The sequence below is a fragment of the Micromys minutus genome (genome assembly GCF_963924665.1).
Source record: "Micromys minutus genome assembly, chromosome: 12".
NCBI lineage: Eukaryota > Metazoa > Chordata > Mammalia > Rodentia > Muridae > Micromys > Micromys minutus.
In genome coordinates, this window is record NC_137981.1 from 26,287,753 (window position 1) to 26,313,920 (window position 26,168).

The following is a 26,168-nucleotide window of genomic DNA, read 5'->3' on the forward strand; positions in this document are numbered from 1 at the left end:
AATTCTAAGGCATGTACCTTAACACCATAAAAGATATACATTATAACCCACAGCAAATTAACTGAATGAAGAAAAGCTAAACGTTTTTACTCAGAGAGCATGAGTTGAGCTAATGTCCATTTTCATACTATTATTCAACAGAGGACTGGAAATCTTATCCAGTGAGAAATGACAAAAAGGGAAAAGGAAGTGAGAGATCACTCATTAGTAGATGACACATTTTTCTATGTAAAAAAAAATCTGTTTTCCTCCCAAAACAAAACCTGCTAGAACAGATGAACTTACTAAATTTACAGGATGCAAAATCAACAGGTAAAGCCTATGTAATTTTATAAAATAATAATAAACTTGCTTATCAAGAAACCAATAAGCAAGCCAATTCAAGTCAGCTAAAATAAAATACCTAGTATACAGTGGTGTACTTCGATAATTCCTGTGGCTGAATTAGGGAAAGGCTGGAAGAAGCTGAGGAGGAGGGTGACCCCATAGGAAGACCAGCCATCTCAACTAACTCAGACCCCTGAGATCTCTGAGCTGCCAACCAGGCAGCATACAGCCAACCTCAGAGCTGGTCTGCGTTCCCAACTCACATATAGTAGCATACTGCCTGGTCTGGCCTCAGTGGGAGAAGAGGAGCCTGACCCTAAAGAGATTTGAGACCCAGGGAGTGGGGAGGCCTGGCAGGAGTTGGGAGACATCTCTTGGAGACCAGGGTGGGGGTGGAGTGGGGGAATGGGATGAGAACTGTGGAGGGCAGACCAGAAGGGAGACTGTAAAAAAAAGTAAAGTTATTTTTTTTTAACTTTAAAGAAAAGTGCCAAAGTACACATTGAAAAATAATAGTTTCTCTATTGTATGATGCTAGGAAAACTAAATATCTACACACACACACACACACACACACACACACACACACACACACACTCCATCTTCCACTGCCTAAAAATTTTTGAATGGACCAAATGCTTAAATGTCTGACATTAAATTACAAAACTATTTACTTCAAGAAAACATAGAAGTGTTTCAAGAAATTCACATAGACAACAATGCTAAAAGCTGAGATCCATATACAAGAAGGAAAATGTGACACGTGTTCTATTAAGTCTGGGTTACCTTTTATAATTGAACATTTTCCAGTTCTGTATGTTTTCCCTGTAAATTACTTTTTAAAAATTTATTCCTGAATAATTTTGTATTGTGTATTTGTATTATATATTCATCTGTTGACAAATACATCTATGCTGATTCTACTTCTCCAATATTGAGAATAGAGCATCCATAAAAATGAATAAGTATCTCTTGTGTAGAAGTGGTCTAGCTATGTCATACGGTAGTGATATTTTTAGTTTTTGAGTTTACTTTCCCACCAACAATGAATAAGGATTCCTCTTCCCACGCCTTGCCAGCATTTTCTTTCTGATGACAGCTATTCTTCCTGGGAGGAGATGAGCTCTCAAATGGATTTGTGTTTCCCTGATGGGTAAGGATGCTGAACACTTTAAGAATGCTTACTGACATTCTTACTTCTTCTTTTGAGAAGGATCTGGTCAGTTTACTGACCTGGCAGTTTTGTTTTAGGGAATATATATGGATTTCTTTACATACTCCAAATGCTAGCTGTTTGTCTGAAATATAGCTGAGAACAACCCCCCCTCCCTGTCTGCAGGCCATTGCTTCATTCCGGATCCCTTTGTACACAGAAGGCTCTTACTTCTTCTATTTTCTGTGCTATTAGGGTTCTGTTCCCAAATTCTCGTCTAGTAGTACTCCCTGTTACTGGCTTCAACTTTTCAAGTTTTAAGTTGAAGTCTTTAGTACAGTTTAATCTTACTTTTGTTCAGGACAAGCAATAACAGACCCAATTTCATTCTTTGCAGGTAGATACCCAGTTTTGCATAGCATCCTTTTGGGCTCTTATTCAACAAGTTATGGTCTTTTGTGTCTTTTTGTGTGTTTCATGAAACTGAGGACCCCATGATTTGGTGCATGAGTATTTAGCATTAATATGTCTTCATATAATAATTCTTCAAACTGAACAACAGCATTAACAAAATAGTACTAAGCATTACCCTAGAATTATTTCTTGACCAAAGTGGAGACTCTTAGCAAAGGTGTCTACTCTTTTCCTTCTCATTCAGTATTTTTAACTAGCCAGTGTAGTAAGTACAGAAAATCACATGAGAGGCAGATAAAGGGGGGATGTCTGTGAGTTAAGTATTACCATTAGAAAAGTTATAAATATATACAGGCTCAGCTATTGAGAGCACTTCCTGCTCTTTCAGAGGACCTGAGTTTTGTTCCCGGCATCAACATCAGGTGACTCACAACTGCTATAACTCCAACTCTAGGAATCTGATGCTCACTTCTGAACTTTGCAGAAACCTATAGTCATATTTATACATAATTCTGTGAAAATAATAAACTTAAAAATTATGTGTAGCTAGGCACAGGAGTGCCTTTAATCTCAGCACTCAGGAGGCAGAGTCAGGTAGATCTCTAAAAGTTCAAGCCAGCCCGTACTACATAGTGAGACACTGTCTTAAAAAAAGCCTCAATATGTATATTTGTGTGCATATGTGTATATATGTATACATGTGTATATATGGCTACACACATATATATCCTGAAATTAGTGAATTCAAAGAAGTCATTAAAAACTACAAGGGCAATTTACAAGTCAGTCATATTTTTACATTCTAAGAATGAATAGTCTACATTAAAATATTTTCACAAGTCCCATTTATAATAGAACCAAAACATGATATATTTAACATACAGACTTAAAATAAATGTACAAAATCTGTATAATGTAATTTCAGAACAACCAAATATTAATGAAAGAAATTAATGAAGAACCAAGAAGATTGAGAAATAAGTCTATTGGGGGTAAATAATGATTATTGAAGTAAAGGTGACAATGTCACCTGGCTCTCTGTCTGCTCACACACCACCAATGGGTGAATGAAAATTATTATATTGTCTGGTGTGACAGATTCTCCTTATCAAGGGGAAATGGGAATGCCTCTACCCAATGAGGATAAGGAGGGGTATGGCTGAAAGCCAGGGACCCTCTAAGGAATGACTAAGACAACTAAAGGCAAAAGAAAACCATAGCCATCCAATTTAAGCAGAAATGCTAATTGCTTGTATATTACAGAATGAATGCTGCAATCATTTTATCAGACCAAATAGACATAATTGTGCCTATGTAATTCACTTAAAAATACAAAACTTAGACCCAGTCCTTCTATAGCTGTTATTACAAACTATTTAGGATGATTAAGCAATGCAAGTTAAGGGTCAGAGAGTAAACTCATGGTAATATTAGATTCTGAGTTAATTATAATAAAGTGTTTTCAATATTATTCAAATAGAAATAGCTAAGAGTAGTCAAGGTTTAACAGTTCAGATATACTATATATACATAGTCTTCAAAAGCATTAAAAAGTCATAAAATGTGACATTTAAAATCATTTCATTATCAATAGATATTTTGACTAAAAGACATGTCTGCTCCTGATAGTACCTCCATCCCACTTCAAAGAAGATATTGAGCATCATAACCTTCATATGGAGTTGCTACAATTGTGGCAAGGTAGCCACTGGGCAAGAATTTCCCTAATTCATCTGCAGACAAAATTGCTATCCAGAAAAGGACACATGATGTGGGATAGTTGACAACTTAGTTCTGCAAAGACAGGATGAGCTAGTCATTCATAATTCCTGTTTCACATAAGGTCTGTCAGATGTTTGGTCTGTAAGATGGTGTATGCAAGTGCGTGCGTGCGTGCGTGCGTGCGTGCGTGCGTGTGTGTGTGTAGTTCATCTGGGAGCCCAGGACACTGGGGCAGGTAGCAAGGAATGCACCACCACTGACAGATCAATTTAAGTATTTAATTGGGTACAACTACACAAGCACACACATGCCACAATCAAATGAGGCGCTTGCAGATATGAAAGAGAAAAGAAAAAGTCATTATTGAGGGCATATGCAGCTTGAATAAGTATAATTGGAATGAAACTTTTTCTTTCAATATGAATATATGATGAAAAATAATCTTTCTCCTTTATAAGGTAGTAAAGGAAATGTAAGCTAGAGAAGATCAAAAACATTCAAGCAAAAGATAGAATTATTTTCTTTTCTGGGCAAAGATTATAAATGTGTACAATTGAAAATTATTTCAGCCATGACACATGCTTATAAAGACGGACTCTTAACACATTTGGTATTTTAAAATAATTAGTTTACACTGTTCATTACAGTTTATACAATTATCTCATTGTTATTGAATTTGTATTTTCCTGATTTACAATTAGATTAAAATACTTTTTCGTACTTCTCTTCTATAATGTGCCTGTTAATGTCTTTAGCCCATTTTTCTATTGGTTGTTCTTTACTTGTTGACATCTAATTCTTCGCATTTTGAGGACATTAATTTTTTGTTATTAAGGCCTCTAGGAGCCAACTCTTGGAAGTGTCTAATCTTTGTCCTATACTGAAACTGAGAAGACATGTACTTATAAATAAGATATTTTTTTTCAAGTATTCCTTAGCATGTTGAGAATCAGCCATGAAAGTCCTTGGTTAAAAGAAACAAATGTCATGCCCCAAAAACTTGAGCTGTCCTTCAAAGCTCATAATAAAGCAAAAAAGGTCATTGTGTCTGAATGCTGGCAGAACTGATAAGAACAGCCCCAGATATACAGGGTGTAAGTGTGTGTTTTTCTATGGCTCTCAATATCACCCTTTCCTTTTAAAACTTCTGGATACCTTATTTTTATTCTGGATATCATGTGCTTGTTAGGCACTAGACTAAGTTTTTGTTAAGCTTGTACTGCTGTTACAGTAGTATAAATCTGAGTAACACCATTTTTTTTACAAACTCAATCTAAAAGTATTATTCCTAAAACCTCATCCCCAATAATATTTGTCAAAGCATCTATATACCTAACAGAAAATCAATAATATAGATTATGGTACAGTCATACAATGGGTATTTACTATTTTTAAAGGCTAAAAAAAAATCTGTGATATGCAAAGCTACTTGTTTTGAAAACAATTATTACAAAGGATTGTATTCATATTTTGCAGACATACTTATATTAAAAGTTCTACCTTTTCTTAAGATATAGAAAGCTATTGTTAATATTACTCATGTCCTTATATATACAAGTTGCTAATCCCACTAAATTATTCTTTTGCTGAACTATCAGACAGCTGAGAGCAGAGCAACCAAAGTTTCTGAAATCTAAGACTGGGTCCTCTAATGAGTGTCAGGAATTGGAACACTATCACACTTATAGTAGCTAGTGGAAAAGAGAGAAGCCAAGAACTGCACACATGGCAAAGAACACGTGGACACTTGCAGTGCATTGACAGCTATGATATGAGTCAGTGTGACAATACCGAATCCTAAGTAGTCAAGAACACAGTTGGACTCAGTGTCCCAGATATCTAACAGGTACTCGTTAGAAGACCTGGGAGGACACGAGGGAATGGAAAGGATCATTTCCCAAGTAATACAGGCTTGGAAGAGGGGGGCTATTACCACTACGGAAAATGCATAATGCCCGAAGACGATCTAGCTCCCCACAAAACCAAAGTCTTAACAGTAGACAGAATTACAGCAAATTATTGTAGGAAACTGAGGACCAGCTGCAGTTAGGAAAAGAGCGTCCAACTAAGACTGTACTCCAAGTGAGTGGGAAAGAAACAGTGCTGGGCCCACCGTTCCAATGGGCCAACACTGTTACAAATCTCCTGTCACTGAGTGGGGACAAGAAACCTCTCACAGCAGAACTGCCAAAGACCTATGGAGAGGAGGGAATAAAATGGATTGAAGGGTGGGAATTGATCTCATAAGTATGAAGGGCTAGTGTATTTGATTTTAAAGTATGTATGTATAGGTCATGAAACAGAAATGGGAAAGAAGAGATCCTGAGAGGCAGATGAGGTAACAGAATAGATAGGGCCTGAAAGCAGAACCAGGACTATTGGTGAAGGAGGCAGGGGGACCAGCAAAGGGGGTTCAAGGGAAGGGGTGAGAACAATAGGGAGGTGTTGTGGGTTGGCCCACTGCTTTTTATATTCTGATGTTAGTTCTGCTTCCTTCAAAGGGGATGTTCCCTACAAGCAGTCCGACATGTACCCAGGTGATCTCTGTGAACCTTCTCCCCATTCTAACGGGTCAGTAAAGGCTAGAGCCTGTGATCGGACAGTGGAGGGGGAAGGGTAGGACTGGAGGCTTGAGAGTGGGTGCAGGTAGAGAGGCAGAAGAGTACAAGAAGGAGACCTGAAGTAGAGAGAGCCAAAAAAGAGATGAGGGAACCACAAGTAACTGGGGGTCTTATAAATGGAGAATAAATTAGTATAGTGTTATATCTGCCCAATCTAGGCTTATAGCTTATAATTAGAATAACTGGATTGTGTGTTTTTATATGGGCTTACTGGGGTTGAAAAAACCAGCAACAGAGAGAATAATGTAAAAACATTACGAAAGTGCCTTAATGAAATCCATTATTTTAAATATTAACTTCAAAAAATTAATTGAAAATAAAAAGTTAATATAAAGAAAAAAGTGTATGTAAAACCTTAAAATTTTATTTTCACATTTAAATTTTTTCATATCTCTTTCTTTCATTTCTTATTAAAAATATCTTTGTGCATACATTTGAGAGCTTACTAGTACCAGAAAGCACTGAAGAGACAGTCTTTGATGGCCCTGCAGACTCCGTATCCACATTGCTCCACCTGTTTCTGTGGGACAGGTCATTGACATCCCACATTGTCTCATCACTGTCACTAGAAGAAAAATATCCATGAGATTTAGAAAAATATGTAACTCATACATTTAGAGAAGACTCTCTCATAACTTAATTACTCAGCAGATAACCACCTTCATTTCATTCCAGCCAAGAATGGCTGCTCTCATCACCTGTGGACTGCTTCCTCCTGGGGTAACTCTACACTTAACATCTGGTCACACTGCATATCCCTCTACACTGGGCTTGAAAACCTGTAACCACTCCACCTATCCATCCTCCATGCTCCTTAGCTGGGCAACAATAAGTAATGGCACAGCTGGGACTCTGTAGACTAGTTTCAAAGCCACTGTTCTGTCCTTGAATAACTCCCACCATCCACCCCCCTCATGTAATCCATATGGAGTTACTTTCCTTCCAGAAAAGCAGTCCCTACTCCTAGAAGGCACAAACCAGAATTTCCTCTTGAAAACAGATTATCAACTTTCCTCATCCCTCTGTATCTGTCTGTTCTTCGATAACCCACTGTCTACATTTTCTCTCATCCTGAAGACTCATTCAGTTCTCCATCTGTTGAGCTAACAACTGTTAACAAGTTTTTAAAGCTCACTATACTCACTTCCTGTTCCCTCTACAACTTCTCACTACTGAGTTGACTTAGTCTATGTACGTGGTCCTGCACTTGCATTTGCAATCTCACTGAGAAAATCTTCCTCCTTTGATGTCTGAACTTAATTTTCAATATCTAGAAAACTTTTTTCAAAACTGTACTATGCTTGCAAGACCATAAGGAAAGGACACTTCATTGCACACAAACAATGTTGCGGCTGCTTCTTTTCACCATCCTTTCTACTGATCTTCTAATCGCACTTTATGCTTTACCATGCCCTTTTCTTTGGTTCTGTAGGAATTTTTATCTTATTTTATTTATTTACAATTTCCTCTTCATTTTTTGGAGCCACTGTAAATGTATTATTGATGTGCTTTTCCTACAATTCTAAACCACCCTCATTATTCCTTCAGTAACTTTCAAGGTAGGGGCTGGCAGAAAGAGGATAGAGGACAGGCAGACTGTCAGAGGAAAGAACCTGGAAATCTAACTTACTTCATTTTAATTTTAATAGACAATAAATATATAGGCTTAGATCCGCACATCCTGAGTTCCTTCACTCCAGCCCACACTATATCTTTAGTTTTTATTCTTTTCTTCTCCAGCTTTCTGTCATCCCAACTTAAATGCATCATTTCATTCTTGACAGACACTCTTGCCATTAGTAAGATAACTTCACAGGCCCCTACTTTTCCAAAACATCTCTCTTTTCTGAAATTTTCTCCCCTCTTTTTATCTGCTAGGTTTTTATTTATTTAAATTCTAAATCCAGAATTATCTCTTTTTCAAAAAGGCTTGTGAGGGGCTGGAGAGATGACTCAGCAGTTAAAAGTGCATAGTGCTCTTGTAGAGGACCTATGTTTACTTCTTAGCACCCACAACCACCTTCAATTGCAACTTCAGAGGATCTGACACCCTATGGTCTTCATGGGCACCTGCACACACATGCACAGATATACAAGTATACATGCACAGACACACATAATTAAAACTTAAGTAAATCTTTTTAAAATTTGTGAAAAACTTCTTTCTGTAAATAGTTATAAACTTCCTATAGCACAGTCTTTGTGTTTTAATGATACAATATTTGCTGTGAAACCATTTGTCTTTTTATGTCTGTTTGCCTAATTAAGCAACGATCTGAGTGGCAAAGGTATATATAGAGCGCTCCAGACAGTAGGGTATCAAAACACCTTGGAATCACCATTCTATTTTTGTTCCTTTAATGGGACAAAATATAATGGGACTTGTGAATGTGATACACATACACTTTACACAGACACACACATGTAATTATTTTAGAGTAGTGTTCTAGTGATTATAGCCAATGTTATTGGTAAATCTCCCTGGAAACAGTTTAATCCAACAGGTTTTGATTTACTATATAATACCTAAAAATAAACATTTCATAAGAAAACTTTTGTTTTAAAATAAAGATTTACTTTCTCTGATTCTTTTTTCTCAGACACAGTACTAAGAATGAATCATTCTATTAGTATCATTAATTAAAAACAAATTTTTCTTTCCAAAAACAGATCAACCGTTTAAGGAATCTCAATGCACACTATGCTTTATGCTACTTCCAAAACACTGTCTCCTCGCAGAGCGCCACACACATTTACAAAGCAGCTTTGTATCTACTGAAATAATAAAGATAATCTTTTGAGAAGTTATTTTTCTTGTTAATATCCTATCCTAAAAAAGATAAATCAGGTTTAGAAAGAATTGCATCATGAAAAAACCATCAGACATTAAGGGTCATTAAACACATCTCCATTTAGACGCCAGGTATGAAGAGCAAGCAGAGGACAGACAGAGAGCTCACTGGGTAATACCTTGTGCTTACCTCTCTAAAGGCTCTCGAAAAACAAGCTCATACTTATTTGAGAATGACAGATGGTGGGAGGAGTTTACATTCTCTGAATTCACTTTATTCCCAAAAATCTATAGGCATAAGAAAGTAAACAAATTATTATAGGCAAAACTTTAGGAAATTATAGTTTAAAAATATGATTGGTACAGTAAATCTTATGAGTAATAAGATTTTTATGATAAAGACGCTTGAAATGTACATTGATTTAGCAACTATTTCTCAATTTTCCAAAATAGAGTACAGAGTTCTATGTAAATACAAATACTACACTTAACATAATCAAGTTATCTAAAACCAATAAAAAACGCTTTATTTGGAAATGTTGGTTATTACTACAAGCTAAAAAGAAATTTCTGTGAGTGCTTATGACACTCTATTTAGTGTGAGTATAAAGTAGTTCGTAGCACTAGATTTATCTTTATTTCAGTACTTTCACAATCCAAGTTCAGTAATTCTAATTGTGTCTTCAACATGAACTCTTGCACTGCCTAAGGGAAAATGGTTGCTCTTCTTTCAGTTACTCACAACATTCTGTACTGCACCTGGCTAACTGGGAGACAACACTGAATTTAATTCATCAGAGGGATAAAAATCACATAAGGACACTTTTCAAATCACACTTCAATTCCATTTTTAAAGAGGCAAATTATTCTATCGGCTGGTAAGGGCTTAAGAACAGCTGTTGTTCTTTCAAACGACAACTTGCACAAGACTGGACACTCAGTATCCGGTCATGAGGGGAGGGGGTTACAACAAGGCTCACTCTTCCATGAGGAGTTTAAGAAGTTAACCTGAACTAGGGAAATGAGTTTCACAAGGTCTTACCATTCCATGAGGATCTATAAGTAGTTAAATTGTTACTAGTATGGTGGCTTGAATGAGAAATGCCCCTATAGGTGCTCATGTACCTGAACACTTGGTACCCATTTAATGTTGCTATTTGAGAACTTTTGGGACTTGGATCTTTGCTGGAGGAAGTACATCAATTGTAGTGGACTTTTGAGAGTATGACCTCATACCACTTCCTATTTGTTTCCTATGTGTGCAGTTGATATCGATCTCTTGACTGCCTATTACTGCTGCCTTTACCACAATTATGGACATATATCCATCTTGGAACCATACTCCAAAATTAATTCCCTAAGTTGCATTTGACTGTAATATTTTATCACAGCAACAAAAGTTTAACTTATACAGTAGTGGGATGTTTCTTTGAAGAACCTGGCCTTGTTGGGTTTTGGAAGAATATGGACAACTTTGAAACTTTGGACTAGAAGAACAGTTCAACTCTGTAAACAGAGATTAACGGGCTGTTTTATTAGGAACCTGAAATATAGCAGTGCTGAGAGTAACGCAGAGGGTAAAGACCCAGCTCAAGAGGTTTCAGAGAGTAACAAACTATATGAGCAATTGGGCTAAAGGACATTCCTATGATATCTGGACAAAGAATCTAGCAGTCTTCTTCCCATGTCCCTGAGACCTTACCTAAGATGAAACTAAAAAGTAAAGGACTGATCTATTTGCCCAGGAAAATTTCAAGTCTGCATAAAAATGAACCTGTGGAATGGTTATTTGTGACTACTTTTTTATATGTCTATAAAGAAAAGAAGCAAGTAGGGCAGAGAAAAATACAAATGTACAGTTTAGAGAGGGAAAAGAAGCACCAATAAACATAATGCTGCCCCAAGGCATTGAGTAGAAAAAAGAATGTAATTGCTAAGGAGATAAATGTTGTTTAGGAGATACCCAATCTGCACTAAAAAAAAATGAGAAAGATGCATCAGAAAGATCACATCCAGCTAAGCTTCCAACTTAGACCTAGGGCTAGAATATGATCAAAACACATTATATGAATGCATAAAAATGTCATAATGAAACCCATTACTCTCTATAATGAATATGTGCTAATAAAAAGGAAGTTCCTTGAGACATTCTGTGAAGTTGCTCGTCTTCAAATAATCTTTATTGAAGAAGAAAAACTTATTCTGTGGACTAACAGTCAAACATGACCCTAAGCTAAAGATTCCAAGCCAGATGTGGTGATAGCCTTGACATGTCTACCACACATATAACAAAAAGGCAGACAAGACTGCAAGAGACTACAACCAAGCTTCATCATTCGTTAAAGCAGCACTTTTCTTGCTGTACCTTCTAGGAGATGGAAGTGAGTGCAGCAGCAGCAGCTAAGTCCCCAAGCTCCAATGGACTGGAGAAGAGAAAAAGAAAATGCAACTGGGCATGTTACACACATGTGATCCCAGCTGAGAGAGGAGGGTTAGAAGAGAAACACAAGCCTCAGCTCTCCTTCAACACCCTGTGCAAAGCACCTATAAGCTTAAATATGTACTTCCCATCTTGACTGTATCCCTGTGTCGCTTCTAAAAAATGTGTATGCTAAGGATTACTTACAAGCTTGCCTTTCCATAATTTGAAAACATTGTACCATATGGTATAAAAAAAAATCTTCAATATATCTAAGAGTTCTTCATACTTCATGAAATTTTATTTTGTACCTGTTAGTAACACAAAATGGCATGAATGTCAAAACAAGTAAAATTTCTAGAGTAGCAATGAAAGATGTTTCCTTTAGATTGGCAAAAACAAAACCCTCCAATCTTTTCAATTTCTATTTTGGTCATTTTTAATATCAGAAGTATTCTTTTTAAATAAGAAGTAATTGTGGTAAGAAAAAGTAAATATATACTTATTCCTAAAAGAGCTGAGTCAATGGTCTAAGAACTACCATCAGCAGTTAGCAGACAGCCCACCCCCTTTTGTTTTACCGGTTTTGTAGGTGTCGTTTTCTGACTTGATGAAGGCAAAGACTTCCGGAGATTCAGGTCATCTGGCTCATCCTCATCTTCATTCTTCGCTCTTCCTAAACAAAAAGAAACAAAGATTTAATCACCTGAAAAGCACTAACAGAAGTTGAAGACCTGGTGAGAAAAGTCAAGCTATGGAAGAGAAACTCACCTACTTTCCAAATCGTCCTATGTTTATGTCATATATTAATTTCTTCCCCCTGCTTTGAAAAGCCAGCACCAAAGAGTATTTTGTTTTCTAATATTATACTTATGAAGCTGATCTCTCAGCAATTCCCTTTTTTCTTAATTGATAAATTATTTAACAAAATATTCTTTAAGGAAATTTTAAGTATAAACAACCTATAGAATCTACACATTGAGAGCTATAAAATAAAGTTACTCTGTATTTCAGAGTCCATGAAGCAGAAAGATATCTGTGAGTTTGGCTAGCCTGTTCTACACAGTGAGTTCCAGAACAGTCAGGGATACACACTAGAGAGATAATATCCCAAAAAAGACTGAGCCAAAACAAATACAAAAATAATCCTAAACATCTGAGAAATAAAAACAAAAAGAAACTCAGAGCAGCAATTTTACATCAAATTAGTAACATTTCTTTTTTGCCATGACAACTACTGGTGGGTTTTACAGTTTAAGAGCATACTGCTGGTAAAGTGCTTATACCTTTTCTGGAAAATGATACAGCAATAGAAAAAAAAAAAAAAAAAACACCCAGACACTTTATGTCAAGCTACCCAATCCTGTGTATTTATAATAAAAGCTATAATTTTCAATATGTAGTCCATAGCATGTCTATACTAAAAGGGGAAATCTGAGAATAATTCATGTGCTAAGTAAATAACAAAGAGAAAGGAAGCGACCACCTGGTCTGTCTGTGTATAAAGGGGACCTGAAGGACCTCTAGAGTTGGAGCTGCAAAGTCAGGAAATGACCACCCTCGCAGAGCCTAGCTTGTACCTCTAACGAAATAAATACAGAGGATCCTGAAAAAAAAGCCAAGCAGTCTTAAGCAAAAAGAAAAAGCTAAATCCATCATTCTTCCTCATTTCAAGGAACTTTACAAAGCTATAGCTATGATGATGACAATAGTATGCTGCCAGCATAAAATGTACACATGGGCTAAGAGAACAAAATAGACAGCACAGAAATAAACCCACACTTTGACTGACAACTGATTTTTCTCAAGGGGGCCAAGAATAAACAATAAAGAAAAGGTAGTTTCTCATGCCTGGCACTGTGCACCTAGCCTCCACTCATGGATACAGAGGCCAAAAACCCTACGAGAAGCTACTACTGCCATTTACCTAAACTAATACAATTTTTAACTTCTGAATATGAATCCTATGCCCACAATTAAGTGTAGCTCTCACCCCTCACCAAAGAAGACTTTTTGCAGCAGATAAAGGCTACTTATGGAGATCAACATTTGGTCATTTGGTCATCATGCTGAGAATAAGTGAGCTCAGGTTGCTGAGCTCCAGTTGGTACAATACAACCACACACCTAAGGCTCAGAAAACATTATGAAGAGGGAGAGGAATTGCAAGAGCCGGATAATCAGGATAGAGGGTGCTAGATGGTATCTTTGACATGAAAGCCAAGTCAGTATAGTTGCATCCATGAAATCTCAACATCTATGCCTAAATGAAACAGGCATCACAACGGTCTCAACCTTAGAAGAAGAACAACATAGCTCCTCAGAGAAAAATCAGTCTTCTCCAGGGATGAGCTCTCTGACAGATTACCTAATCCCAAGTGGTCATCCCTAAATATATGAACATAAAAACAAGACTAAATGAGCTCAGTAGGTTGGTTGGTTGGGTATGTACTAAAAGACTTTTGGTCAACCTGAAACAAGGGAGAATTATATGGGAAGAACACCAACTGGAAAAAAAAATGACCACTAGGTTGGTTTGCAGGCACGTCTTTAGGGAATTTTTTGATTAATGATTTATGTGGGTAATGCTAGCCCTGGGCTGGTGGTCCTGGGTTCTATAAAAAAAAAAAAAGCAGGATGAGCAAGCCATGAGGAGCCAATAAGCAGCACCCCTTCATGGCCTCTGCATCAGCTCCTACCTCCAGGTTTCTGCCCTGCATGAGTTTCTGACTTCTTTTGATGATAAACTGTGATGTGAAAATGTAAGCTGAATAAACCCTTTCCTCCCCAAGTTGATTTGATCAGTATTTTATCACAGCACTAGTAACTAAGAAAAATGCTCATGGTGCTTTATCACAGCCTTAACTGAGACGTGTGTGTGTATGTGTGTGTGTGTGTGTGTGTGTGTGTGCTCGAGTGCTCGTGTGCACATGCAAGATATCATGAACTTTAGAGGGAAAGCAGATGCAAGAAGAGCTCAAATTGGGAAAGATAGGGGTGGAAATAATATATAGTGCTCCTGAATGAAATTCTGAAACAATTAATAATCAACATTTTTAAAAGCCTAATCACTTTCATAAGTGATATTAGAGAAACCAGAATCCACATTCAGAAAAATAACACTATATCCCTAACCCAAACTAAAAACAAATTGTCAAAAATTATAGTATAAATTTATATTATCTTAAAATTAAAGACCAAAACTACCAACAACTAGAGTGAAAAATTCTTGGAACTGGTTTGAGTAATGAATTTCTAATATGACACCAAAAGTAAAAGTAACAGAGGCAAAAATAAACAAGCATCAAATTAAAGTAACTGCAAAGCAAAAGAAACAACAGAGAGAGAGGAAACCTAGAGAAGGAGAAGATATTTAAACCATCTCTGATAAGGGCTAATATCCAAAGTACGTAAGGAATTCAGACAACTCAAAAGGAAGGAAGACAACCTGATTCTAAAATGGGTCAAGGGCTAAACATGTATGCAAAGAAGAAATACAAATGTTGGCCAGATGAATGTGAAGGTTCAGTGTCAATGGTCAGTAGGAAAATCCAAGTCAAAAGTATGAGTGTGGTCACACACCAGTTAAAGACTACTACTACCAAAAAGGCGGAAGAGAGCAAGTGCTGGCTGGAATGCTAAAAGGCCTTCATTCTACAGTGTTGTCTGTAAGGTTGCAGAACGCCTGTCATCGAAGCAGTCTGCTGTTTCCATGCAAAACTCAGAACCACCAGAAAGTCCATAAACCCCACTGCTAGGTATGTTGTACTCAAAAAGAGTGAACTGAATATCTCAAAAGAACACGTGCTTCCCCTGATCCCTGCACTATGACTCTCAGCAGCCAAGATGTGGAACTAACCTGCCTGTTAAAAAAAAAAAATGGAGAAATAAAATACTGTAAACATAAATATCATGTAATAGTCATCATAAAAAGAAGGAAATTCTGCCATTTATAACAACATGGATGAACCTAGAGGACATTATGTTAAGTAAAATAAGCCAGCTCAGAAAACAAAACTGCATTATCTCAACTATAAATGGAATACAAAATCACATGCACAGAAGCAGAGGGAAGAGGGGTGTTGGTGGAAGGATACAAAGTCTTACTCACATAAACAAACATATCCTGAAGGTTGAATGCACTGCACTATTTCTAGTTAGTCATACTGTCACTGTAACTGGAGAGGTGCTACCTTACTTAACCATTCTTAACCATTCCTGCTACACAACAAAACTAGACACTGGTTATATAAAGTACTGGATACGTTCATTAGCTGAATTGTAGTGCTTAACTCACAATGTATAGCAAGGCTAGGGTGGGATCCCCTACGAAGAATCGAAGAATAGTGTGGACAGAGACTGTAGAAAAAGAAATAAAAGTTGGATCCAGAAAGAATAAAGGCAGGAATTCTAAAAGCAATGGCCAAAGCTGGTGGGTGCCACAAGTACATAATCCCAGCGCGAGGGAGGCTGAGGCAGGAGAACTTACAGTTCCAGACCATTGCAGAGGGGGTTTGAGGCTGACTGAAGCTAAACTGAAGATCCTTCCTCATAAAAACTAGACAACTAGACGAGGGGGGGTGGGGGTGGGGAGAAGGACAGGGAGGAGGACAAAAGGATGATCGTAAGCTACTGACTGGGGCTAGAGAATGACAGCACGGGCCAACGGAGAAAGGCGACATTGTATCATAAACGAAGCCCTGAGAAATGTGGATATCCTGAGCTCATATCTAAAAAAAATAACAGCTTGATGAGAAAGTCAGTGGTTTCATTATCGTCTTTGTGGTTTTTCAGGGCAGTGTGGTTTTCAAAAATTCTATATAATAAACTTGGTTTATGATAAGCAAAAATAATGTCATTTGAAAGGGATCGAGTGGGACGTGAATGTACTCCTTAGTGCTGTGCACATGAAGGCTTTCTACATGCCCATTCCTAGAGTCAGAGAGCTGGCCTCTGCTAGCTGACAAAGCCGCAGTCAGTCCCACAACTCCAGTTGCTCCTATACCCAAGATCCTCTGGGTGAAGGACTCATGAGAACTTACCGTTTTTTTTTCTAACCTCCCTGGGTGAAGACATGTTATCCCCATAGCCGGAATGAGATGGGCAAAAAGCTTCTGCAGACACTAAGCCTTAGTGCCTGGAGTCAGGCAGGTCTGGTTAGTATCCAGGGGCCAGCATACAACTGGAGCGCTCCTAATCAAATACACGAAGCAAACACAGTTTTTCTGTTAGACAACTGAGATTTTCACATTTTAACTAATAATTCAGTCACTGTCTTTGAAAGGGAACTCAATTCTTTAAATGCCTTATCTATGTTATTCAAATCAGAATAAAAAGAATTAGCTGCAAAGCCTATCACTGAGCTATTCATGTTCATTTAATTAATAAAAGGTCCTCACATGAATACTTTTTATTTTCTAATCATTGCCATAATTGCCTCCAGAAGATCATGTTTCATTCTTTCTACTGGTAACACACACACACACACACACACACACACACACACACACACTCACACACATGTGTGCTCACATTCACACATGCATATATGCAATCTTGAACTTAAAGTAAATCCCCTGCCTCAGCATCTCAAATTCTGGGATTTTAAATGTGGAGATATTTTTTATTAGCTGTCCAAAAATGAATTAACACGAATTTAAAGTGAATGTCTCAATATAAAGCATTTTAAAATGACTTACAATTTGAAATAAGACTGATGGAATCTTTCCAGTGTCTTGTAATGGCAAACTACTCCAACTATTTATGTGGAAAAAGTATAACCTGTTCAGATGTCTACTATTAAGCCTTCTAGATTTATTGAACACATTTGCTGATAGAAAAGATAGCACTAAAGACCAGAATTTACTGCTGCCTCCATCATTAGCCAGTGCTTTAAGTGTAACTCACACTTACTCTAATCTTAGTTCAAAATTCCAATTAAGAATCTAGATCTTCAAACTGTCTCAGAATGACCTTTGCTATCCTTCTGGTTCCTTCGGTGATTAATAAGCTTAATAAGATCTTAGATGTGATTTTAAATTCATGAGTAGCATTTTTAATTTCTTGGAAAATCTACTTTAAAACAGAAGAAAAAAATATTTTTGTTTATAGAAGGAAGCTAACAGAAGACTTCCAGCTGATAGTGAGGCAAATGACTCACTTGTGGAGCACTGAGTAGCACTGAGTAGCACTGAGGAACACTGAGGAGCACTCCCAGAGGCAGAGCCGAGATGCTGAGCTGTGTGTTAAGATCCTCTGATAATGACAATCCTCCACCCTTCCAACTACATAGTTAAAAATATGTTCAACGGTTCATTTTTAATTAAAGCCAAATTAATTTCCCTTGGAATTTTGTCACTTAAATTCTAAATATTCCTTGGTAAGTAGAGACCTAATTCCTTATTTAACATCAGGGTTTAGATATGCCATACCTCATACCTGAGAGCCCACCAAAAATGTGTTAAAAAAAAAAAAAAACTCAAATTCAATGATTTGTTTTCTTTACATAAATATACAAATATTGGATCTCTCTAGATCACAAATAAGTAGGGTGAAATCTTTATTAATCTATACCCAATAATCACCAAAAGTTAAAAATGCATCCAAGCAACGTTTTACGTATGCCTTTTTAAAATGTTTCCAGCATGACTGGGATGTTTTTAAAACAAAATTTTTGTTTAGTTTTCTATAAAGATAACCAATATTTAAAGTGACAATTAAGTTACCATTGATCATTTCATTCAAAAGTGCACACCCTCTTCTGAGATGCTTCTGCCAAACTCCAATGCAGTGAGTCACAGATAATACTGTAGAAAAACAAAAGGGAGAGTGGGTGAATAGACAAAACTAATATTGAGTTGATGAACATTTAGTTCCATGTTGAGCTGCAGGACAGAAATAGAATGAAGCCATACAGTCACCACTGTGGAGATCTGGCTATGCCCTATTCCTAAATTACTCCACACTGTATAAAACAGTACTTTTTCAGCCTGTGGCGTTTCCTATGAGATTTCATTCTACTAGCAGTGTCGTTTCTGTGGGCTACTGTGTATATCTGATTTGAAAGAGTTACTTTGTTTTTCTCTCACTCAGGCTTCCATGTCTGCCTCTGCCAATGCTGCAGTGATGAGATGCTGCTTGCCTCTGCTACTGATGCTGCACTGATGTGATGCTGTTTGCCTGTCTCCCTGCTTCTTCTCTTTGCTATTTGCTATTCTTGTACTTTTGCTTTCCACATGCTTCATAAACTCATTCATTTGAGATCCCAAATACGGCTATCATAGATCACCCTCCAGACCAAATACAAAGGCCTCTCTCTTAGGAGAGATGTGATAATGTATAGAATTAAAGGATTAGCTCTGAGAAGAAAGACCTAAAAGGGGGGAAAAGATGCTCAGTTGAGGGGCTAAGACAGACTCTTCACTATGGATTTTAGACTGGGTAAAAGATGCCACACTGACTACTTAGAGTGACATGTTCAGCACACTGCTCTGGCAGTTACTTCCAGGGCTCATGCTGTTGAAATACTTCTTAAAGTGCTAAAATGCCCTACTCTAAGAAGCCTACACTAGCCAGGAAAGATGAAAGAAACCTCAAGAACTGAAAACTGTTGAATCTGGAATTCCTATAGTCACCTGAAGAGATTATTTTTCTTGAAAAACAATAATTTCCTATATTTTTTTCCAAATACAAGTTTCTAAAGCTGTATTACTTGATAAGACTCATGTCTTAAGAATTGTTTTTGTTTTAGTTGGGGTTCTTTTAAAAATAAATGTTTTTCTCTCATCTAATTACAAAAATAGCCAGGAACAGGGATCAGCTCAGTAGTCAGGGTGCCTGCCTATCCTGCTCAAAGCTCTGAGTTCAATCCCTAACATCACATAAACCAGATATATGATGATGGTACACACTTGTACCTTCAGTTTTTAGGAAGCTAGAGACGGTAGGATTAGAACTTCAAGGTCATTCTATGGCTACACACTGAGTTCAAGACCCATCTGGGATGTATAAATCCCTGTATCCAAAAATAAATAAATAAAATAAAATGACAGCCAATATTCACAGTGAGTAAATTTCCCTGGTATACTGCATTCATCAGATTACTGATTACTTTGCAGTGTGGATATGTACGTGTTGAGGGTTATCAGGGAAGCACAGGGAAAGTAAAGGGCTCACAGTATCTTCTAAGCATCAACATGTTTGTCTTACACTGTGAAGAAAAAATGTAAGAAGGAAAGAGAAAACAATTCAGATTAGAAAGGAATTAAGAACATCACATGCATTCACAAGACCAAGATTTTTCTATGTGCTTATACTTCAATAAGGTGATATTTAGTAAAATAAAAATATAATATACTTCAATAAAATTGAGGTCACATAAATAAGAACAAGTACATAAAAGCAACTGTAAGTTACTAATGTAAAGCATTTTAAAGAGCTATGATCTAATTACAGACTGTGTCAATATTAAGTTTGTTGAGAAGTACTGTGACCATCCTTTTGAACAGGGAGGAATTTAAGATTCAAAAGCATTAGAATCCTATGTCAACTATGATTACTAAGTTATAATCAGGGAACTGAGAGTTATGAGACACTCTGAGCCTGCTCTCTTATTAGAACTAAAAATGGTCATTTAAACATCCTTTTGTTGCTCTTGTTTCGTTTTTGAGGAAGGGAAGCATTAGGTAGCCCTGATCAAACTACTCTGAAACTCACAGAGCTCTACCTGCTTCTGCTTCCCAAATGCTAGGATTAAAAAGCATGAGCCACCACATCAGCCTTTTTTGAAATTTGTTACTGCTGTTGTTTCCTTAATTATCTTTTGAAAGTGACTCCACAATCTGGAATATTTCTGCCATTCTGTACCAAGTAAATAATCTACTGTTCCATTCATGACTTAAATTCCTTCAGTAAAGCCCTTCCAACCTTCTGGACCTCAGAGCCATCTGCCATTCTGCTCTCTCTTTTAGAAGTATGCCTCTAGAAGATCTCAGAAAATGGAAAGATCTCCCATGCTCATGAACTGGAAGGATCAACATTTTAAAAATGGTCATCTTACCAAAAGCAATCTACAGATTCAATGCAATCCCCATCAAAATTCCAACCCAGTTCTTCACTGAGTTGGAAAGAGCAATGTGCAATTTCATCTGAAATAACAAAAGACCTAGAATAGCGAAATCCATCCTCAACAACAAGAAAACATCTGTGGGAATCACTATCCCTGACCTCAAGCTATATTACAAGGCAATTGTGCTGAAAACTGCATGGTACTGGTACAGAAATAGGCACATGGATCAATGGAATAGAATAGAAGATCCAGAAATGAGCCCTCGTGTATATGGTCACCTGATTTTTGAGAAAGGAGCTGTAAACATTCAATGGAAAAAGGACAGCCTATTCAACAAATGGTGTTGGTCCAACTGGCACTCAGCATGCAGAAGAATGAAAACAGACCCTTTCTTATCTCCTTGTACAAAGCTCAAGTGTAAGTGGATCAAAGATCTCCACATTAAACCAGGTACACTGAAACTATTAGATGAGAAAGTAGGGAAAACCTTAGAACTCATAGGCACAGGAGAAATTTCCTGAACAGAACACCAATGGCTTGTGCTCTAAGGTCAAAGATTGACAAATGGGACTTAATGAGATTGCAAAGTTTCTGTAAGGCTAAAGACACTGTCAAGAAAACAAAACGGCAGCCAACAGAATGGGAAAAGATCTTTACCAACCCCACATCAGATAGAGGCCTAATATCCAAGGTATACAAAGAACTCAAAAAGCTAGACACCAGAGAATCAAACAACCCTATTTAAAAATGGGGTATAGACTTAAACAAAAAGTTTTCAATCGAGGAATATCGAATGGCTGAGAAATATCTGAGGAAGTGCTCGACATCCTTAGCCATCAGAGAAATGCAAATCAAAACAACCCTGAGATTCCACCTCACACCAGTCAGATTGGCCAAGATCCAAAACTCAGATGACAACAGATGTTGGTGAGGATGTGGAGAAAGAGGAACACTTCTCCACTGCTGGTGGGGTTGTAAACTGATACAACCACTCTGGAAATCAGTCTGGCAGTTCCTCAGAAAAATGGACATAGCACTACCTGAAGACCCAGTTATTCCACTTCTGGGCATTTACCCCAGAGATGCTCCAACATACAACAAAGATACATGCACCACAATGTTCACTACAGCTCTATTTATAATAGCCAGAAGCTGGAAAGAACCCAGATGTCCTTCAGTAGATGAATGGATACAAAAATTGTGGTAGATTTACACAATCGAGTACTACTCAGCTATCAGAAACAATGACTTAACAAAATTTTTAAGAAAATGGATACATCTTGAGAACATCATCCTGAGTGAGATAACCCAGTCACAAAAGAACAGACATAATATGCAGTCACTGATAGTGGGATGCTAACCCCAGAAAGCTCTGAAAACCCCAGAAACAACTCACAGACTGTGTGAAGTTCAACAACAAAAAAAAGAATACATTTTAATTAAAATAGAACTGTATCACATCCCCCTTTCCTCCCTATAGCCCCTCCTAGTTTCTCTCCTATTCCCTCAAATTAATAGCCTCTTTTCCTATATTATTGTTACATATATACATGTGTGTATGTATATGTACCCACAAATACTTAATTACAACCTTTAAAAATGTATTCATATACTTTTATGCAAAAATGCTGAAAATTTGTACATTTATATTTGTTTTTTAAAATAAAGTTTTTCAATAAAAAAATTATAGATCTTACACAGGCATTCATGTAAACACAAGTCTGTTCACTTAAATCTAAAAGGACCAGAAAGATGTGTTTCCACTCATTTGACACGTCTGACAGCTGTAGTGGTCAGGGTTCTCTGGAGTAAGAGAACGTATGAATGGTTAGAATTACAGGCTGTGGTCTAGATAATCCAACAATGGGTATCTATCAATAAAAGGTCCAAAAATCCAGTAGTTGTTCAGTTTTTTGAGGCTGGGGGGTGTGTCTCTGCTGGACTTCAGTATATATTAGAATCCCAAAGATGTGGGCTCTAATGCCAGTGAAGGAATTGATTTGCTAGGGGAAAAAAAAGAGCAAACAGGAAAAGAACAAAACTTTTTTTTCCCATGTCCTTTATATAGGCTGCAAGCAGACAGTATGGCTGATTAAAGTCAAATCTTCTCACCCAAAAGGTAATTTAACACCAATGAAGGGAATATCAAGGATTATCATATGTAACTTGAGAGAATAAAAGAATGTCTCTCAAGAGATATTTCCACCTATTCTAAAAATTTATAGGGCTATGCATAGAAAAAGTTTGTGGCTATGCACGGAATCTGTATCATGTTAGGTATAATTATAACAGTTAAATAGATAATGCATTTGTGATTATAGATGGAATAGTTATGTTATGATAGGTGTAATCATGACCTGTTAATTGTTTGCATTTGGAAATTAAGCATGACATAAGGATATATGATTGGGTATTATGTTGACAAAGAGTGGAATTGTGATGGTTATTCTTGTCAACTTGATTGTATCTGGAATATAAAATATAAATATAAAATATAAAATTCAAAAAAAAAAAACAGAAGTATACCTCTAACTTCATGGATGCTTTATTTTAAAACACACAGTTCTTTATCACCAACCACAAAGAACCTCTGGTTCACAGGGTAGGATAAACCACTGTAACTGTGATCATGCCAGTTGCAAACACATGCACAGCACTTACAAGCGCAAACAAAAGCTGACATTCAAACCTGAAACCCTTCTCTTAGAAATGTATTCTTGAAAAACTGAGGGAAGGGCTAACCAATGATTGGCCTAACCTGAGACCCATGCAATGAGAGAGAGCCTGCTCCCAACAATTAATGACAGATCGTCTGCTCTATTTGCCTAGCATACTGTAGTCAGAGAGACTCCCCTCAGCAACTGATAGAAACTCACAGCCAAACATTAGGTAGAGCTGGGGAATCCTGTGGAAGAGGGGGAGGAAGGATTGAAGGAGCCAGAGAGGTCAAGGATACCACAAGGAAACCTATAGAATCAACTAACTTGGACCCACAGGGATTGAATGGCCTAACAGAGAACATGCATGGGATGAACCTAAACCCTCAACATGTATGTAGAAGTTGTGCAGCTTGGTCTTCATGTGGGATTCCTAACAGCAGGAGCAGGGGCCATCTCTGACTCTACTGCCTGCCTTTTGCTCCTTTCCCTTGATGGGGCTGCCCTGAGTAGCTATAATTAAAAGAAAATGTGCCTAGTCCTACTGTAACTTGATATGCCAAGGTGGATTATTATTCATAGGATGCTGCCCTTTTTATGAGGAAAGAAGGAGGGCTGGAGGATGGGGCGGTGAGATTGGGATGTAAAGTTAATTAGTTAGGTAATTAGGTAGTTAACTAATTTTTTAAATGTCTGCATGAGAAATCTGGCCCTTATTTGCTGTCTGTTCTAAAAAAAAATAACAAAATGTTCCACTGGCATCTTTCTCCCCAAGATAAACTGCCTAAAAGGGTCATTGGGGTGGTAAAAGTCAAGCCTAAGAAGTGGTGGGTCTAGAGAGCAGCCAGTACATTCAGCATCTACAGCAAACAGCAAAGCAATGGAAGGGCTGTGGATCTATGAGTCACCCAACTACCTAACTGCTCAGTAATAGGTGTCTGGAGTGCTTTTGCTCTACACAGACAGAAATCATGGGGAGAAAAGACAAAGCTCTTTAGTGCAGTTCATGGGAAGCTTCTGAAACCGCTGTAAGCATCAACAACAGACAACCTGAAGCAACAGCAGGTAATGCCTCCTAGTGTCACAACTCAGATGTAAGCCTTTGGCCGAGTGCACCCAGGTCCGAGAGCCCACCAAGACTCTTAACTTTAGGCTGTCAAGTGTGATAGCTTTTGTGTAGGCCTAGGAAGTTAACTCTTGACAGTGGCTAGCTTTGGCCCATGTATTAATCAGGGTTCTCTAGAGGAACAGAGCTTATTGGGGGGAAGGAGGGAGGAGGAAGTGAAAGTGGGTTCACGTGTATGCATGCACGCTCATGTGCATGTTTATTAGAATGGCTTACAGGCTATGGTCCAAGTAGTCCAACAATAGATGTCTTCCAACAAAAAGGCCAAGTATCCAGTAGTTGTTCGGTCTCTGAAACTAGATGTCTTGGGAGTCCCAATCTGGTGCTGGAGTCTCAGAAAGCTGCTGGGCTTCAGGCTATGTTAGAATCCTGAGAAGCAGGTTCTAATGCCAGCGAAGGAATGCCTTGGCAACAGGACAAATGAACTTGCTAGTGCAGGCAAAGGCAGCCAAGTTAAATGCAAAAACTTCCTTCTTCCTTGTCCATTTCTATAAACTGCCATCAGAAGGTGTAGCCAAGATTTGGGATGGATCTTCCCACTTCAAATGATCCAATCAAGAAGTCACAAATGTGCACAGCTATATGGGTTTCCAATGATCCCAGATGTGGTCGACAGCCAAGATTAGCCATCCTAGCCCTTCAGGCCGTGGCTGCCACAGCCATCTCTGCTACAGCTCTGTGGTTGGCTCCTTCCACAGCCACTGCTTTGCTATAGTGTATTTGTTGTTGTTTGTTCTGTTTGGCCTCTCCTGCAACTCCACTGTTGCTGTTGTAACGGCCTCCAGCAGTTCCCATGGCTCTCTCCTGCAGTTGTTCGAGCCTTGGCCAGTCACTGTACCACTTCTGTGGCCCCGTCTGTCTGTCACTCTCCACTGCTTGGCAGTGTTGGATCACAGCACTTTGCCAACTGTTCGATGTCAGTGCTGAAGCTTCTCAGCTGTTGCCACCGCCTCGTCTTTCTTTCTGACTCTGTGGTTTCTGCTGATATGGGACACTTCAAGATTTATTGTTGTGTTATGCATATCAGTGTTTTTCTTAATGTATGTACGACCACTGTGTGCATGTCTTGTGCCCGCAGAGGCCAGAGAAGTGTGCTAGGTGCCCTGGAACTGGAATTACATATGGTTGTAAGCTGCTATATGGGGGCTGAGAACTGACCCCGAGTCCTCTGCAAGAGCAACAAGTGCTCTTAACCACCGAGCCCTCTCCTCAACCATTCACCCAGCTGTAGAGCACAATCCCGGCAAGTTTATGACAGTCTTAAGGAGGTGCTTGCCTCTCCTCAGTGTCAGTTATGGCAATTTCCATCACTTTAAGATCTCACCCATGAGGTCCATGTTTCTAATAAAATTCTGCTCATGGTGATATACGTATTCTCCCAAACAAATGCGTGTTTACACAATTCTCTTGTCTTTTCCAGAATCATATCTATACTGCGACCCAAAACTTGTTAATCTCATCTAGAGTTTTTATGTCCTGTGCCTCACCACTCTTCCTGTGTCTACCCAAGTGGTACCCAATTCCAAAACCTGTGCCAGGATATGTGTCAGTTTCCTAGAGCTTCCAAAACAGAGCACTATACAACGAATTGGATGGCCTTTTTAAAAATTTAAAAATGTTTTATCCCACAGTTCTGGAAACAGAAATTCAAGTGTCAGCAAAACCATCCCTCCCCACCTCAGAAAGCTTGAGGAAAGGAGCGTTCCTTCCTTCTAATTCCTCTGGCTCAGCAACAGGCTTTCGTTACCCCTGGCTTTTGGTCACAGCTTTCCAAGTTCTGCCTCTACTGTCATATCATGTTCTCCCTGTGTGTTTACTGGGGGGAGGGGGATGCAGCAGAAATTTATCAATGGTATTCAAGAGAGTAGGGAG

At 38.0% G+C, this 26,168-nt stretch overlaps 1 protein-coding gene across 1 annotated transcript in view; it reads right to left on the reverse strand.

Moving 5' to 3' along the window:
- PTPN20 (protein tyrosine phosphatase non-receptor type 20) overlaps positions 1-26,168 on the reverse strand; it is a gene marked incomplete at both ends in the record, with an annotated part of 70,931 nt that overhangs the window by 21,061 nt on the left and 23,702 nt on the right. The window contains 4 exon segments of the mRNA XM_080926730.1: positions 6,670-6,675; positions 6,678-6,802; positions 9,219-9,316; positions 12,029-12,123. Coding sequence (XP_080782856.1) covers positions 6,670-6,675; positions 6,678-6,802; positions 9,219-9,316; positions 12,029-12,123 — 324 coding nt within the window.